Below are 18,578 nucleotides of genomic sequence, written 5' to 3'. Positions count from 1 at the left end.
ATATCATTTAAAATGATCAGGAGGGAAGCCGAGAGATGGAGGAGGAGGAGGAGGAGGAGGAGGAGGAGGAGGAGGAGGAGGAGGAGGAGGAGGAGGAGGAGGAGGAGGAGGAGGAGAAGAAGAAGAAGAAGAAGAAGAAGAAGAAGAAGAAGAAGAAGAAGAAGAAGAAGAAGAAGAAGAAGAAGAAGAAGAAGAAGAAGGAGAAGAAGGAGAAGAAGAATTGAGGAGAAGAAGGAGAAGAAGAATTGAGGAGAAGAAGAAGAATTGAGGAGAAGGAGAAGGAGGAGGGAGGAGGAGGCGAATGAGAAGAATTGAGGAGAAGGAGAAGAAGAACAAGAAGAATTGAGGAGGAGGAGGAGGAGGAGGAGGAGGAGGAGGAGGAGAATTGAGGAGAAGGAGGAGGAGGAGAAGGAGAAGAAGAATTGAGAAGAAGAAGAAGAATTGAGGAGAAGGAGGAGGAGGAGAAGGAGAAGAAGAAGAATTGAGAAGAAGAAGAAGAATTGAGGAGAAGGAGGAGGAGGAGGAGGAGAATTGAGGAGAAGGAGAAGAATTGAGGAGGAGAAGGAGCAGAAGAACAAGAAGAATTGAGGAGGAGGAGGAGGAGGAGGAGGAGGAGGAGGAGGAGGAGAAGAAGAAGAAGAAGAAGAAGAAGAAGAAGAAGAAGAAGAAGAAGAAGAAGAGAAGAAGAAGAAGAAGAAGAAGAAGAAGAAGAAGAAGAAAAATTCAAAATTGCCTGCTCTATTTTTCCCCCTTCTCTAACGCTCTGTTCACATTCTGATCTCTAACATCTGGAATAGAAGAAGAAAGTGAAACAAAGAGAAATAGTTTCAAAACCATGCCTTGCAAGAATGGAGAATTAAGTCTTCCAGGAAATTCAATGCAAAAAATGCAAAGAGCCATCTGCTTTTACTCCCATCCCCATCAACGTCTTCGTTGATGTTGGTGGACAGAATGCTTGTGAGATTGTCAGAAAACACAAAAAGAGGGGGAACATGGCTCATGTTTGCAGAAAAAAGCTTTCAGGAGGATCTCAGTGGGTGAGAGAAAGAGAAATTACATGAACAGAAATAAAGATTCCGGAATAAAAACGGGAGATGTCGGGCTTAGCAGGAATTCTGGCAAAAAGGATGTTGAATCCCAGGAATTGGGAGCCAGTGGTATGAGACAGCTGCAAACAAGGCCAATGTAATATATTTCTCTCTCTCTCTTTCCCCTCTGTGTGTGTGTGTGTGTGTGTGTGTGTGTGTGTGTGTGTGAGAGAGAGAGAGAGAGAGAGGAGAGAGGAGAGAGAGAGAGGAGAGGAGAGAGAGAGAGAGAGAGAGAGAGAGAGAGAATGTGTATGTGTGTGTATATAAAACTTAAAGAAGTGGTCAGTAGTGCATAATAGAAATATAATTTGGATGGATGGATGGATAGATAGATAGATAATAGAGATATAATTTGGATGGATAATAGAGATATAATTTGGATGGATGGATGGATAATAGAGATATAATTGGGATGGATGGATGGATGGACTGATAATAGAGATATAACTTTGATGGATGGACGGATAAGATTGATATAATTGGGATGGGATGGATGGATGGATGGATGGATGGATGGATGGATGGATAGATAATAGAGATATAATTTGGATGGATAATAGAGATATAATTTGGGATGGATGGATGAATAATAGAGATATAATTGGGAAGGATGGATGGATGGATGGACTGATAATAGAGATATAACTTTGATGGATGGACGGATAAGATTGATATAATTGGAGTGGATGGATGGATAGATAGATAATAGAGATATAATTTGGATGGATAATAGAGATATAATTGGGATGGATGGATGGATGGATGGATGGATGGATGGCTGGATGGATGGACTGATAATAGAGATATAACTTTGATGGATGGACGGATAAGATTGATATAATTGGGATGGATGGACGGATAAGATTGATATAATTGGGATGGATGGATGGATGGATGGATGGATAGATAATAGAGATATAATTTAGATGGATGGATGGACTGATAATAGAGATATAACTGATGGATGGACGGATAAGATTGATATAATTGGGATGGATGGATGGATGGATGGATGGATAGATAGATAATAGAGATATAATTTGGATGGATAATAGAGATATAATTTGGATGGATGGATGAATAATAGAGATATAATTGGGAAGGATGGATGGATGGATGGATGGACTGATAATAGAGATATAACTTTGATGGATGGACGGATAAGATTGATGGATGGATAGATAGATAGATAATAGAGATATAATTTGGATGGATAATAGAGATATAACTGGGATGGATGGATGGATGGACTGATAATAGAGATATAACTTTGATGGATGGACGGATAAGATTGATATAATTGGGATGGATGGATGGATGGATAGATAATAGAGATATAATTTGGATGGATGGATGGATAATAGAGATATAACTGGGATGGATGGATGGATGGATTGATAATAGAGATATAACTTTGATGGATGGACGGATAAGATTGATATAATTGGGATGGATGGATGGGTGGATGGATGGATGGATGGACTGATAATAGAGATATAACTTTGATGGATGGACGGATAAGTTTGATATAATTGGGATGGATGGATGGATGGATAGATAATAGAGATATAATTTGGATGGATAATAGAGATATAATTTGGATGGACAGATAATAGAGATATAATTTGGATGGATGGATGAATAATAGATATAATATGGATGGATGGATGGATGGATAACAGAGATACAATTTGGATGGATGGATGGATGAATAGATGAAAGAGAGAGAGAAAAAGGAGATGTTGATGGATGAGTGAAAGGATCTGATTTATAAAATTCCCTAACCGAGAAGGGGGAAAAACTTCCTTTCCCAACACCATCCTTTTTGTTTTCTTACAATTTAAAGGCATCAGCAGCTTTTCCTTCCCTAATTATCCCCGATTATCCCTTTGTCATTCTGTCGGTCACGATTAATCATTCCACGCCAAGATCTGAGCAGTGCACACAACACCAGCCCCGTGTGACCCACAGCCGGCCCCGTGGACCACTTTGTAGCCTCCGCTGAAAAAAGGCGGAGGATGGAAGGTGTTGCACAGAAGGTGGGCTGCGTCTCCAAGTTTCTCTGGCCACCACAAACCACGCCCTGGTCCAGCCTGGTGAGTCTCCCACACGTTGGAACCTCTCCTCCTTCCTTGCGCCCCCTTGTTTAACCTTCCCCTGGCGGGGTCAGACGGTGCCACCCATGGCAGAATCCCGTCTCCTTCGACTTTGCCCTTCGTCGCCAGGCTGATCTAATCTCACGGCCTTTTTCTCTGAGCTCAACTTGCACAGAGTTCTTTGGCGCCTGGGGAATAACGTAAACAGATACTTGTCTGCAGAATCCTGTGTAGCCATGAGGCTGGGCCTTTCTTTTTTTGCGGTGTCTTGTCCCGTCGGGTTATTTTTCTAGACGGGCTCCGAGAGGGGAAGGGTGACGCAGGCTGCGGAGGCCAGATAAGTCTCTTGTTTGTCTTCCTCTGATGCTGCTGGGCTGGGACTGGCCTAGGTTGGTCCTCGGAGGAAATTCAGGACAATGGTCGAGTGGACGACTCCGCGTCGGGCGAGGCGGGGAAGGGAGCTTGGGCGTCCTGCTTGAACATGGATTCCTCAATCTCCGTTTAGTGCACCGGGTTCAAGCATCTCCTGGGGGTGCAGATTTTAGCCCAGCAAGCTTGGTTCAGTTCTTTCTCTAGCTCAGTTCAACTCGGGACGCCCTCAATTTCACGAAATCGGATTTAAGGGGTGGCTTGACTAAGGGCAGCTCCTGCCTCACACCCACCCACCCCGCTCCTTTCCTCCCTATACTCTGGTTTTAGTTCCAATCTGCCTTTTTGTTGCAGTTTTATTCATTGGTTACTGATATGTATGGTTTTATTTTGATGTTGTAAGCCGAGTCAGCTTGCAGTGAGATAGGCAGCAAACAAGTTGAATGAATGAATGAATGAATGAGCACATAAGTTAGTAAGAAAGTAAGAAACTAAAAAGAAACAAAGAAGAGAAAAAGAAATAAGAAAATAAGAAAGAAAGGGAGAAAGGGAGAAATACAGAAAGGAAGGAAGGGAGGAAGGAAGGAAGGAAGAGAGAGAGAGAGAGAAAGAAAGAAAGAGGGAGGGAGGGAGGGAGGAATAGTGGTATTTTTCTGGTATTTTTGTTTATTGAATAGCCCGAAGGCCTTTTCAAACAAAACAGAAAAGAAAAAGGGAAAAAGACAAAACAGTTACAAAAATAACGATCTAAAAATATATGATATATGACATTAAAATTTTACAATATCAGATTTCAATAGCTAAGTTGCCAAGACTAGATAACCCAAATAAGATAGCTCCTCTCTAACTCAGCTCATCTTTCCTACAATCAATAAAAAATTTTTCGATATAACTGGCTCGTATTGCTGTCATTGTCATGTGAGGAATAGTGAGGGGCAGAGGAAGAAAATGAAGAAGAGAGAGAGGGAGAGAAAGAAAGAGAAAGAGAGAGAGAAAGAGAGAGAGAGATACAGAAATACAGAAAGAAAGGGAGGGAGGGAGGGAAGGAGGAAGAAAGAAAGAAAGAAAGAAAGAGAGAAAGAAAGAAAGAAAGAAAGAAGAAAGAAAGAAAGAAAGAAAGAGGGAGGGAGGAAAAGTGAGGGACAGAGGGAGAAAATGAAGAAGAGAGAGGGAGAGAAAGAAAGAGAGAGAGGAAGAAAGAAAGAAATGCAGAAAGAAATGCAGAAAGAAAGGGAGGGAGGGAGGGGAGGAAAAGTGAGGGACAGCGGGAGAAAATGAAGAAGAGAGAGTGGAGAGAAAGAAAGAGAAAGAAAGAGAGAAGAAAGAAAGAAAGACAGAGAGGAAGGAAGGAAGGAAGGAAGGAAGGAAGGAAGGAAGGAAGGAAGAAAGAAAGAAAGAAAGAAAGAAAGAAAGAAAGAAAGAAAGAAAGAAAGAAAGAAAGAAAGAAAAAGATTGCTTCCCAGCTCGCCTCCTTCTTCCCCAAACCTTAAGTCCAATTTCATGGAACTAAAATGAGAATGAATTCAGTATCTTCGTTTTAAAAAGCCAAAGGAAACGATTCAAGGGCCGGGACGCAACGGATGGATCCAATGTATTGACCGATTGCTCCCTGAGCGCTCAATAAGGTAACAATTGAGCAGAATTCATTGTGAGATTCTTACCTTCCTAGGTGTGTTGAATTCCTTGGGATGTGTTCCGGAGCCCCATCAGCAGAAACCAGGCGGGTCAGCGTCTTCTACACAACCAGTGTGGTGGCCAACGGTTGCGAGGCCCGCGGTCCGATCGATTCCGAGCTGGAGGTCCATGTTCTGAATCTGAAATACAGCAGATCCCAGGTGAGGTAGCTGATCTGGCGAGCCCTCCCCCCAAGCGGGGTCTTCTTTCAAATCCACATCCCCCTCCCCAAATTGGTTTATCTGCCCATTCCCACTTTCAAGATTGCTTTCATTTGAGCCTGCCTTTTGAAATGACAAGAGTCCTCGCTTAGCGATTGCAATCGGTCGCTGAATAAAGCATTTGCTAAATGAAAACTGCAGCGGTGCTTATGATCTTACTTCACCCCCAATTCACAGGCCTTTTAAATTGGGGTGAGAGGAGGAGGAGGAGGAGGAGGAGGAGGAGGAGGGGAATTTTGGGGATCCTTGGTGCTCTCTGACCTTAGCTGTTTTCTTGCAGACCTTTCATTACCCAACTAGGGGATATCATCAGTGCTAGAAGGGAGGAGGGTTTGTAGAGAGGAGGAGGAGGAGGATGGTGGGATCCCTGGTGCTCTCTGAGCTTGATTGTTTTCTTGCAAATGTTTCATGACCCAATTAGGTAACATCATCAGTGTTAGAAGGGAGGTGGGGATTCCTGTGAGGAGGGAGGAGGAGGAACGGGGAGGAGGAGGAACGGGAGGAGGAGGTAGGAGGAGGAGGAGGAGGAGGAAAATTGTGGGGGTCCCTGGTGCTCTCTGAGCTTGTTTGTTTTCTCGCAGATCTTTCATAACCCAACTAGGTAACATCATCAGTGTTAGAAGGGAGTGGGGATTCCTGGGAGGAGGAGGAGGAGGAGGAGGAGGAGGAGGAGGAGGAGGAGGAGGAGGAGGAGGAGGAGGAGGAGGAGGAGGAGGAAAACTGTGGGATCCTTGGTGCTCTCTGAGCTTGGTTGTTTTCTCGCAGATCTTTCATGACGCCAACTAGATAACAACATCAGTGCTAGAAGGGAGGAGGGAAAAGGAGGAGGGGAGGGAAGGAGGGAGGAAAAGCCAGAGGCTGGGGGACAAGAGGAGGAGGAGGAAGGAGGAGGAGGAGGAGGAGGAGGAGGAGGAGGAGGAGAATTTGAGGGGTCTTCCTAAGAAAACTTTAGCTGTTTTCTTGCAGACATTTCATTACCCAAGTAGGGGATATCATCAGTGCTAGAAGGGTGTGGGGTATGTGGAGAGGAGTAGCAGTAGTAAGACTATAATTTTGGGGTCCTTGGTGCTCTCTGACCTTGCCTGTTTTCTTTCATGACCCAACTAGGGGGACATCATCAAGACTACGGAGTGGAGGAAGAGGGGACTGTGGGGTCCTTGGTGCTCTCTGAGCTTGGTGGTTTCCTTGAAGATGTGTTGTGACCCAGCTAGGGAACCCAATCAGTGCTGGAATGTTACCTAGTCAAGCCTGTAAGCTCAGAGAGCACCAAGGATCCCAGAGACCTGGTCTGAAGAGGTGGTTACGGCTGGGGCACCCGGCCCAGTTCACCCCCTCGCGGTCTTCCATCAGCTGCCCAGGCTGGTCCCCCCCCGCTCCCGAAGTCAGGTTGCGACAGGAGGCCCCTCTGATGTCACGGCTGTGGCATTCAGACAAGTGGCCGCTGAGCCGAGAAGGCTGTCTCCAAATGGGAAAGAATTACTGGAAGCCGATTTCTATAAGCAGATCTCCCAGCCGAAGGAGGCAGAAGAAATCTTGCTGAGTTCTCCAAGGGAGGAACAATGGCTCCCGAGTGGGGGAGGATGAAGTGGGATGGTAAAAATAGAAGCAAAGCCTTCCCTGCTCGCCGTTTGACCCCTGGGCTTGTGCCCTCGATGGGGGCCCCGAAGGCATTCTGTGGGGCTGGCTCTTCTTATTCCTGTTTGTTTGGGTTTCTCGCTTGGGATGGGGGGGGAGGGTGCCCAGGTCTCACCCTCCATTCTCCATCCGAGGGGTGGATTTGCAAGAATTGTGCGGCCGGGGGGGGAGGATGGGGAAGGGCACTGGAGTCGGAGCCGAGAGGCGCCATCGAAAGACGGCCCGTCTGTTTTGCACAGACGGCAATCTAGTTTTCGAGAAGGCGAGTGGCTTTGAACCGAACTGGAGAAAGAGAGACGTGGCGGATTGCCAGCCATCTAGCCAGCTAGACACATAAACAGACAAGTTGAGTAGATGATAGATAGATAGATAGATAGATAGATAGATAGATAGATAGATAGATAGATATAGAGACAGACAGACAGACAACAGATAGACAATTGAATGGATGGATTGGTAGATGGATGGATGGAAGGCAGACAAGTTGAGTGGAAGATAGATAGATAGATAGATAGATAGATAGATAGATAGATAGATAGATGATAGATGATAGATGATAGATAGATAGATAGATAGATAGATGATAGATAAATAGATGATAGATAGATAGATAGATAGATAGATAGATAGATAGATAGATAGATATAGAGACAGACAGACAGACAACAGATAGACAATTGAATGGATGGATTGGTAGATGGATGGATGGAAGGCAGACAAGTTGAGTGGAAGATAGATAGATAGATAGATAGATAGATAGATAGATATAGAGACAGACAGACAACAGATAGACAGTTGAATGGATGGATTGGTAGATGGATGGATGGAAGACAGACAAGTTGAGTGGAAGATAGATAGATAGATAGATAGATAGATAGATAGATAGATAGATAGATAGATAGATATAGAGACAGACAGACAGACAACAGATAGCCAAGTTGAATGGATGGATTGGTGGGTGGATGGATGGAGAGAAGACAGACAAGTTGAGTAGATGATAGATAGATAGATAGATAGATAGATAGATAGATAGATAGATAGATAGATAGATAGATACAGTAGTTCATGGATGGATGGATGGATAGTCGACAAGTTGAGTAGATGCATTGGTGAATGGATGGATGGAAGCATGAGTGGGATTCAGCCCCAGTTCAGGCGGAGCAGTAGTTATGGCTAGCGGCTGGCCCCGCCCACCTGCCCCGGCGCTATCCCGCCCTATACAATCGCCATGTTTTTGGCGCAGCACACATGTGGGCAACGCGCGAGCGCACATTTTCAATTCTGGGCGAACCAGTTGTTAAATTATGCGAAGCCCACCTCTGGATGAAAGACAGACAAGCTGAGTGGATGATAGATTAGAGAGAGAGAGACACACACACACAGACAGACAGAGACAGACAGACAGAGGGATAGACAGATGTTGAATGGATGGATGGATGGATAGACGTTGAGTTGGATTGGTAGATGGGTGGATGGAAGATACACAAATTGAGTGGATGATAGATAGGTAGGTAGGTAGGTAGATATGGTAGATAGGTAGGTAGGTAGGTAGATAAATAGATAGATAGATAGATAGATAGATAGATAGATAGATAGATAGATAGACAGACAGACAGACAGACAGACAGATAGATAGATGGATGGACGGATATAGATGTTAAGTAGGTAGGTAGGTAGGTAGGTAGGTAGATACGGTAGGTAAGTAGGTAGACAGACAGACAGAGAGAGACAGACAGAATGAATGGATGATGGCTAGCTGGCTGGAGAAAGAGATATTGCAAAATCTTTCCACATGACAGAACTGGTCTTCAAACCTTGGGGGGAGGGGAAGGGTGTCTTCCCAACCTCAACTCTCTTTTTGGAAGATGTGGGGTGTCTCTGAACCTTCTCCCCGATATCGGTGGCTTCTACCATGCCCAGAAATGCAACAGCCGCCCTGTCTCTCTTCTTCTCCTAGATGTCCACTCTCCAGCTCAACATCTCTTCGGGGGCAGCCAGAGGCGACTGCAAAGCCATCTTCGTTCTGAACTCCAACAGCAGCTTCGTCCTGACAATCCATTCAGACGAAGATTGCCACCCCGTCGTCATTCACGTGAGTAGCCATCCACAGGCAGGTGGGCAATGCTAGGATTTTGGACCTGGTGGACTGGAGTTCCGCAGGCCCTTTCGGTGGCAAAAGGGACGTTGGATGGGAATCTTCGTCTCCATCTTGGAGACTCACTGCCCTCCTACTAATAATCTTGAGTTCCGCTTTGGCGGTAGAATTTGTAGGGTCGGGAGCAACCCTTGAGGTCATCTATTCCAGCCCTCGGGAACTGAGTAGGGAAAAGGATGAAGAGGGTGAAGGAGTGTGCCAGTTCTGCTTTTGATTTTTCAAAGGCTCAGATTTGATTCCTTCATTTAAAACCATTTTAAACTATTTAAAACTATTTAAAACTACTTAAAACTATTTAAAACTATTTAAAAGGGACGCGGTGGCTCAGTGGCTAAGACCCCTGACGTAAATGGCATTTAAGACAAGCTAATGAAGTCACATGTGGGACATGGTGGCTCAGTGGCTAAGATGCTGAGGTTGTTGATCAGAAAGTTTGGCAGTTCGGCAGTTCGAATCCCTAGTGCTGCGTAACGGGGTGAGCTCCCGTTCCTTGTCCCAGCTTCTGCCAGCCTAGCAGTTCGAAAGCACGTAAAAAAAATGCAAGTAGAAAAATAGGTACCACCTTTGGTGGAAAGAGAACAGCGTACCATGCGCCTTTGGCATTGAGTCATGCTGGCCAGATGACCACGGAGACGTCTTCGGACAGCGCTGGCTCTTCGGCTTTGAAACGGAGATGAGCACCGCCCCCTAGAGTCGGGAACGACTAGCACAGATGTGCGAGGGGAACTTTTACCTTTACTTTTACTCAGGACTCGTTTGGATATTGTAAAATTTGGGACCAAAGCCAGCCGTGCATCCGAGGCCCTCAACCGATGAAACAAGAACTGAAGATTGCGCGATATATATATTTGCACACAACAACCCTTTGGGGTAGGGAGGCCGACCGGCAGCCTGTCTCCAATCTCCTAGTAGCTTTGCCCGTCTAAACGGAGGCGCGAAGTTGAGTCTCTCTCCCGTCGCTCAATCTCTTTGCTCGACTCCATGGCGTCTGTTTCCCTTTCAGCTGCCGGGTTTTCTGTGACGCACAGAAAATCGGAAAAATGACCCATTTCCTCTGGGCCTCGGCTCCAGCCGGCTCACGCTTTGCCCGGGGCAGTTTGTTACCGCATTTTTTTTCTTTTTTAAAAAAACAAACTTTTTCCTATTTGTGTCTAATAATAAAAAAAGGGCTGACAATGAGGATGGGAGGGAATTCAGGCACAAGCCGCTATCAGATTGAGCATGGCACCATCGGCTCATGCCAACCAACCTCGCCGATTTGCCTTTGCTATGCTGGGTCTGGCCGGGGAGGGGGGCAAGAGAGTGGTGGGTGCCAGGATGTACTCAAATTGAAGTGGTTGGCAGGCAGAAGGACAGGGCGTGGTGGGGGGGAGGGCAGATTACGGGCAGAGATGGGGAATGTCCAGATTCTGGGAGAAAAAAAAAAACCTCAACGAGTTGCCAAATCAAAATTAGGATTCCTGCTTGGTCAGACGGTGCCAAGTTCTGCTTTTCACTGGGTCGTGGAAAAGTCTCGGAGTTGGGGGAGGGAGGGAGGGAAGAATCATGCAATTAGGAAAGGAGGGAAGAGAGAAAGGAGGGAAAGAAAGGAGGAAAAAAGGGAGAAAGGGAGGGAGGAAAAGGGAGGGACAGAGGGAGAAGATAAAGAAAGAAGAAAGAAAGAGAGGGGGGAGAGAGAGAGAGAGAGACAAAGAGAGGGACAGAGAGAACCAAAGAAAGAAGAGAGGGAGAAAAAAGAGAGGGACGCAGAGAGAGAGAGAGAGAGAGAGAGAGAGAGAGAGAGAGAGAGGAGAGAGGGGAGAGAGAGAGAGAAAGAAAGAAAGAAAGAAAGAAAGAAAGAAAGAAAGAAAGAAAGAGAAGGGAGGAAGGGAAAGAGAGAGAGAAAGAAAGATAGAGAGAGAGATAGGTAGATGGTTGGTAGATAGATAGATAAATAAACAGATAGATAGATAGATAGATAGATAGATAGATAGATAGATAAACGATAGATAGATAGATATGGATGATAGATAGAGATAGATAGATAGATAGATAGATAGATAGAAGAGATGCAAGAGAGAGAGAAGATAGATAGATAGATGATAGATAGATAGAAGAGGCAAGATAGATAGATAGATAGATAGATAGATAGATAGATAGATAGATAGATAGATAGATAGATAGATGATAGATGATAGATAGATAGAAGAGATGCAAGAGAGAGAGAGAAGATAGATAGATAGATAGATAGATAGATAGATGATAGATAGATGATAGATAGATAGAAGAGATGCAAGAGAGATAGATAGATAGATAGATAGATAGATTCATTCATTCCCAGCTGGCCTCTCCTCCTTCCCGAAGCCTTAAGTCCAATTTCATGGAACTAAAATCAGAATGAATTTTAAAAAGCCAAAGGAAATTATTAAAGGGCTGGAAAGCAACGGATAATTTTAATGTATTGATTGATTGATTGCTCCCTGAGCGTTCTATAATGTAACAATTGAGTAACTTAATTGTGAGACTCTTACCTTCCTAGGTGAGGGGGGGGGAGGAAGGGAAAAGGAAGGAAGGAGGGAAGAAAAAAGAAGAGAGAAAGAGAGAGAGAGAGAGAAAGAGGATGGAAGGAGGAAGGAAGGGAAAGGGCAGGAAGAAAAAAGAAGACAGAAAGAGAGAGGGGGGAGGGAGGGAGGAAGGAAAGAAGGAAGGAGGAAGGAGGGAGGAAGGGAAAGGGAAGGGAGAAAGAAAAAAGAAGAGAGAAAGAGAGAGAGAGAGAGAAAGAGGATGGAAGGAGGAAGGAAGGGAAGGGGAAGGGAGAAAGAAAAAAGAAGAGAGAAAGAGAGAGAGAGAGAGAGAGAGGATGGAGGGAGGAAGGAAGGGAAAGGGAAGGAAGAAAAAAGAAGACAGAAAGAGAGAGGGGGAGGGAGGGAGGAAGGAAAGAAGGAAGGAAGGAGGAAGGAAGAGAAAGGAAAGGAAGAAAGAAAAAAGAGGACAGAAAGAGAGAGAGAAAAAGGAAGGAAGGAAGAAAGGAGAAAGGAAGGGAAAGGGAAGGGAGAAAGGAAAAAGAGGACAGAAAGAGAGAGAGAGAAAGAGGAAGGAAGGAAGGAAGGAAGGAAGGAAGGAAGGAAGGAAGGAAGGAAGGAAGGAAGGAGGAAGGAAGGGAAAGGGAAGGAAGAAAGAAAAAAGAGGACAGAAAGTGAGAGAGAAAATGGAAGGAAGAAAGGAGGAAGGAAGGGAAAGGGAAGGGAGAAAGGAAAAAGAGGACAGAAAGAGAGAGAGAAAGAGGAAGGAAGGAAGGAGGAAAGAAGGAGGAAGGAAGAGAAAGGGAAGGAAGAAAGAAAAAAGAGGACAGAAAGAGAGAGAGAAAAAGGAAGGAAGGAAGGAAGGAGGAAGGAAGGGAAAGGGAAGGAAGAAAAAAGAGAGAGAGAGAGAAAGGGAGAGGGAGGAACAAAAGAAGGAAGGAAGAAAGAAAAAAGAGGACAGAAAGAGGGAGGAAGAAGGAAGGAAGGAAGAAAAAAGAAAGAAAGAAAGAAAGAAAGAAAGAAAGAAAGAAAGAAAGAAAGAAAGAAAGAAAGAAAGAATAAAGCTTAAAGGTAGTTTCCTAACCTCCTTGCTAAAGCAAAAACAGTCCTCATCCATTCCCCAAAACCGATTTACCAGCCTGACTCATTCATTCAACTAAACCGAAACATTAGCAAAATTCAGTCTCCTTTAAGAAAACGGGGGCCGTGTTTTATCACTATTATTGTTATTATTTTTAAAGGGGGAAATTGCAAAACTATTTTGGGGGAAGGAGAGAGGGAAGGGATGCTCTACTCCCTCCTCACAAGCCTGTTTCTACTCCCCCCCTTACAAAGGCCTGTTTTGAAGGCGGCCGACCTCTCCGGATTGATGCTGGATGACGCCAAGATTTCTTTTTTTTTTTTCTTTTCTTTTTGGGAGTCCCAGCAGACAACAATGGGATATAAAATCCCTTTGATCCTAGAAGGAGATTAGCTTTCCTCCCAGAAAGTCTCTCTCGCTGCGGCTTTCATCCTGCAGGATGAAATCCAAGGATATTTCCAGAAGGGGGGAAATGCAGAAAACGCCAGAGCAAAAAAACTCAAAAATAGCAAATTGTCTTATGAGCCACACACTCGCTCGCGCGTCACTTTAAAATCAAAATATCCGGGGACAATTTCGCAGCCCAAAAGTGGGAAATTTTCAGCGCTGGGCTGGAAAATCTTAACAAAAGGAACTTTTTATACAGGGAATCCGGCACCAAAAGTCACAACAGCACCGGAAAAAAAAAAGGGGGGGACTTAAGACCGTTATTCACACTTATGACCGTCGAAGGCTCCCCGTGCTCCAAATTCTGACGCTCGGCAACTGGCTTGTATTTATGACGGGGTTCGTCCCCTTTTTTTGCGACGTTCGGACAAGCAAAGTCAACTGGGAAGTCGGATTCACGTCACGAGCGTGTGACTAACTGAACAACCCCGATGACTCACGTAGCGACGGTGGGAAGAAAGCTTGTAAAATGGGTGCAAAATTCACTTAACCAGTATCTCATTTAGCGACATAAATGCTGGACTTGGTTTTCGGTCATAAATCAAGGACTACCTGTATTTCAAGCTTTTCGTCGCTTGAAAAACATCTGGTATTTTTACACCAGTAATCCGGGTGTCATCAGCTCCTGGTTTGCAGGCTTCAATATCCTAGATTCTCATTTTTATTTTTCGGTTCCCAAAGCTCTGGAACTGCCACCAGTTTCTTTTTAAAAGATGTGTTATTATTTTCAGGTATACGGGGGTGACAGCAATAGTCAAAACCCAAATAATCAAAATTAAATAGGTTGTTTTCTCTGCCATCTTTCTTTCTTTCCCTCCTTTTTTCTTTCTTTCCCTTTCTTTCTTTCTTTGTCTGTCTTTCTTTCTTTCTTTCCTTCCTTTCTTTATTTCTTTTTTTCCCTCTTTTTTTTCTGTCTTTCCTTCCTTCCTTCCTTTGGGGCTTGGCCTAATTTCTTCCCTTTTTAAATATGTAAATTTTAATCTGTTTTTAAATTATTGGGGTGTTTTAATCTGTCTGGGCCAAAATGATTTAATTTGATTTTATCTGGTTTTTAAATTTTTTGTATTTATGTATTTTATTGTTGGCTGTTCACCACCCTGAGTCCTTCGGGAGTAGGGCGGTATACAAATCAAATAAACCTAAACCTAAACCTTTCTTTTTTCTTTCTTTTCCTCTTTCCTTTTCCTTCTTTCCTTCTTTCTTTCTCTTTTTCTTTTTCTTTCCCTCTTTTCTTTGTCTGTCTTTCTTTCTTTCCTTCCTTCCTTTCTTTTCTTTCTTTCCCTTTCTTTCCTTTTCCTTCTTTCTTTCTTTCTCTTTTTCTCTTTCTTCCTTTCTTTCTTTCTTTCTGTCTGTCTTTCTTTCCTTCCGTTTTTCTTTCTTTCCTTCTTTCTTTCCTTGATTTTGTTTTTTTTCAATTCCTTGTTTTTGAAAACACTTTGTAAACCTCCCAGAATAGATAAAGTCAGGCACTGTATAAATTAATATTAACCATCATTAATAATTATTCTATGTCTATTTATGGTTGCCGAAATGTTATGAAGCTTGCTTAACATTAAGTAAGCATTGTAAATAACTAAGATTGGTAGAAAAATTTGCCGTTGGTTGATATTAAATAACTATTGGAAATAAGCAAGAATGATGTTGCTCAAAGGTTTTTATTATTAATAACTACTGTAAATAAACTAGAAGAGGTCCAAGTTTCAAAAACACGAAAAATGCATCTTTTGTATTAGCTGCATGGAAGCTAAAGTCACTTCCACCACATGGGAGAACTATTTGCGAACTGAGTTCTACAGCAGGTAGTCCTCGACTTACGACAACAATTGAGGCCAAAATTTCTGTCGCTAAGTGAGAAAGTTTGAATTTTGCCTCCTTTTGTGACCTTTCACGGCACCGTTGTTAAGTGAATCACAGCAGTTATGAAGATAGTTGCAAGATTGTTAAGTGAGAAATCTGGCTTCCCTCTTGTCAGGTCACAAAAGAGGGATTGTGTGACACCGGGATACGACGATCGTCATAAATATGAGTCGGCGGCCAAGTGTTTGAATTGACCGTGGGGAGATGCTGCCCGGTCGTAAGTGTGAAAAGGATGATAAGACACTTTTTTTTGATGCTTTTGCAGTTGTGAATGGTCATTAAATGAACTGTCTTGAGTCAAGGACTGCCTATATATCAACATCATTCTCCTTATTCGTGTTGTTTCTGCAGAGTCCTCGTAGCTACGTCATGCCTCCTTTCAACCATAACTCCACCGAAATCCTCCTACCTTACTCCAGCAAGCAACTTTTGAGGTGGGCCAAGGAAACGTACGGTGGGGTCTCTTCCTTCGCGGAGTTGGAAGATCCTCAACGGATTCTGTTCCAAGTAGGGAGAGGTGGGTATTGTTAAAACCTTGCTCAGTAGAGATTTTGCCCCCTTCCCAAATCATCCATCCATCCATCCTTTCATCCATCCTTTCATCCAATTCATCCATCCATCCATTTCATCCATCCATCCATCCATCCATCCAATTCATTCATTCATTCATTCATTTCATTCATCTATCCATCCTTCCATCCAATTCATCCATCCATCCATCCATCCTTTCATCCAATTCATCCATCCATCCCATCCATCCAATTCATCCATCCATCCATCCTTTCATCCAATTCATCCATCCATCCATTTCATTCATTCATCCATCCATCCAATTCATCCATCCATCCTTTCATCCAATTCATCCATCCATCCCATCCATCCAATTCATCCATCCATCCATCCTTTCATCCAATTCATCCATCCATTTCATTCATTCATCCATCCATCCATCCAATTCATCCATCCATCCTTTCATCCAATTCATCCATCCATTTCATTCATTCATCCATCCATCCCATTCACCCACCCATCCATCCATCCAATTCTTCCATCCATCCTTCCAATTCAATCATCCATCCATCCAATTCATTCATTCATCCTTCCATCCAGCCATTCGTTCCATCCATCCATCCATCCTTCCAATTCATCCATCCATCCATCCAATTCATTCATTCATTCTTCCATCCATCCATCCATTCGTTCCATCCATCCATCCATCTATCCATCCTTCCAATTCATCCATCCATCCATCCATCCAATTCATGCATTCATTCATCCTTCCATCCATCCATCCATCCATCCTTCCATCCATCCAATTCATCCATCCATCCATCCATCCATCTATCCATCCACCTAAGGTAGTCCTCGGCTCACAACACAATTGAGCCCAAAATGTACGTTGCTAAGTGAAACATTTGTTAAGTGAGTTTTGACCCCATCCTACAACCTTCCCTGCCACAGTTGCTAAGTGAATCACCGCAGTTGTTAAGTGAGTAACCCGATTGTTAAGCGAATCTGGCTTTCCCCCTTGACTTTGCTTACCAGACGGTTGCAAAAGGGGATCATGTGACGCCAACACACCGCAAACCGCCATAACCATGAGCCCATTGCCGAGCATCCCAATTTTGATCACCTGACCACAAGGATGCTGGGACGGTTGCTGGGTGGGCGTGGCCATGGTGGGCGTGGCCTAGTCAGCCTCCTGCACCACGGTGGGGGCGACAGCGTTTTTGCCCTCCCCGGGCTCCAGAGGCTTTCCTTGAGCCTCCGGGAGAGCGAAAACGGCCTCCCCAGGCTCCGGAGGCCCTCTGGAGGCCAGAAACCTTCCCGAACCTCCGGTAGGCCGGTTTTTCACCCTCCCCGAGCCTCTGCCCTTGTCAGAGCCCTCCCCAGACTCCAGGGCTGGTCCATGTTCCTCCCCAACCTCCTCACTGTCCGAATCTGCTACCAGCTCTGCTGGCGTGAAGATGGTGGAGAAATCACAACTCTTTGGAAAGGCTCATAATTTCTCTCTTTGTGTCAGTGCCCAGCGCAAACGAAGATTGCCTCTTGGCGCAGAATTTCAACGCCGAGTCGTATCTAGAGGTAGAAGTCCATTCCCACAAGGTGGAGATGTGCCTGGATTCCCACAAAGGATCTGGAAATGTGGGTCACATCCTGTGGCTGCAACAGAGTCCACCGGGCGAGACTAGGTATGATTTGTTGGGAGATGGAGGGAAGGAGTTAGAAGGCCACAAAAATAAGTCCTCCTTTCTCCCTGAGGTTGGAACAGAAACAGGCTTCACGCCTATTTAAAAGTTTGCATTTTGGAATCAAGAGAGCCGTGGTGGCACGGTGGTTAGAATGCAGTATTGCAGGCTAAATTCTGCCCACTGCCAGCAGTTCGATCCTGACCGGCTCAAGGTTGACTCAGCCTTCTGTCCTTCTGAAGTCAGTAAAATGAGGACCCAGATTGTTGGGGGGCAATAGGCTGACTCCGTAAACCGCTTACTGTGAAACACTGTGAAGTGGTATATAAATCTAACTGCTATTGCTATCTATCCATCTCTCTGTCTGTCTAATCTATCTACCTTCCTACCTACCTACCTACCTACCTATCTGCCACGGTGGCACAGTGGTTAGAATGCAGTATTGCAGGCTAATTCTGCCCACTGCCACCAGTTCGATCCTGACCGGCTCAAGGTTGACTCAGCCTTCCGTCCTTCCGAGGTGGGTAAAATGAGGACCCAGATTGTTGGGGGCAATAGGCTGATTCTGTAAACCGCTTAGAGAGGGCTGTAAACCACTGTGAAGCAGTATATAAGTCCAAAGGCTACTGCTATCTGTCTATCAATTTAATCTATCTATTTAAACTATCTATCTATCTATCTATCTATCTATCTATCTATCTATCTATCTATCTATCTATCGTGGTGGCACAGTGGTTAGAATGCAGTATTGCTGGCTAATTTTGCCCACCGTCATCAGTTCGATCCTGACTCAGGTTGACTCAGCCTTCCGTCCTTCCGAGGTGGGTAAAATGAGGACCCAGATTGTTGGGGGCAATGGACTGATTCTGTAAACTGCTTAGAGAGAGCTGTAAAAGCACTGTGAAGTGGTATATAAGTCTAAGGGCTATTGCTATTTGTCTCTATGTCTGTCTGTCTATTATCTATCTATCTATCTATCTATCTATCTATCTATCTATCTATCTATCTATCTATCTATCATGGTGGCAGTGGTTAGAATGTCTCTATGTCTGTTTGTCTGTTCTCTCTCTCTCTCTCTCTCCCTCCTTCTCTCTCTCTCCCTCTCCCTGTCTCTCTCTCCCTCTCTCTCTCTCATCCATCCATCCATCCATCTATATCTATCTAAGAGTCATGGTGGCACAGTGATTAAAATGCAGTATTGCAGGCTAACTCTGCCCATTACCAGCAGATCAATCCTGACCAGCTCAAGGTTGACTCAGCCTTCC

General features: G+C 44.4%; 1 protein-coding gene and 1 long non-coding RNA gene across 2 annotated transcripts in view; one reads left to right on the top strand and one right to left on the bottom strand.

Moving 5' to 3' along the window:
* Positions 1–16,979, bottom strand: part of LOC139325626 (uncharacterized) — a 40,372-nt gene extending 23,393 nt beyond the window's left edge. Inside the window, exons 1-2 of the long non-coding RNA XR_011601111.1 lie at positions 15,534–16,979; positions 5,215–5,367 (exon numbers count right to left, since the gene is read on the bottom strand). This is a non-coding gene — a long non-coding RNA (uncharacterized lncRNA). The remainder of the gene's footprint in view (positions 1–5,214; positions 5,368–15,533) is intronic.
* The window catches only part of ENG (endoglin), a 43,307-nt gene that overhangs the window by 4,026 nt on the left and 20,703 nt on the right, over positions 1–18,578 (top strand). The window contains 5 exon segments of the mRNA XM_070955549.1: positions 5,223–5,254; positions 5,257–5,388; positions 9,041–9,175; positions 15,476–15,641; positions 17,148–17,316. Coding sequence (XP_070811650.1) covers positions 5,223–5,254; positions 5,257–5,388; positions 9,041–9,175; positions 15,476–15,641; positions 17,148–17,316 — 634 coding nt within the window.

Source organism: Pituophis catenifer, unplaced genomic scaffold (genome assembly GCF_029215685.1).
Source record: "Pituophis catenifer annectens isolate HBS135680 unplaced genomic scaffold, rPitCat1.0.hap2 SCAF_17, whole genome shotgun sequence".
In the NCBI taxonomy this organism is placed as follows: domain Eukaryota; kingdom Metazoa; phylum Chordata; class Lepidosauria; order Squamata; family Colubridae; genus Pituophis; species Pituophis catenifer.
This window is presented reverse-complemented; position numbering and strand designations above follow the sequence as displayed.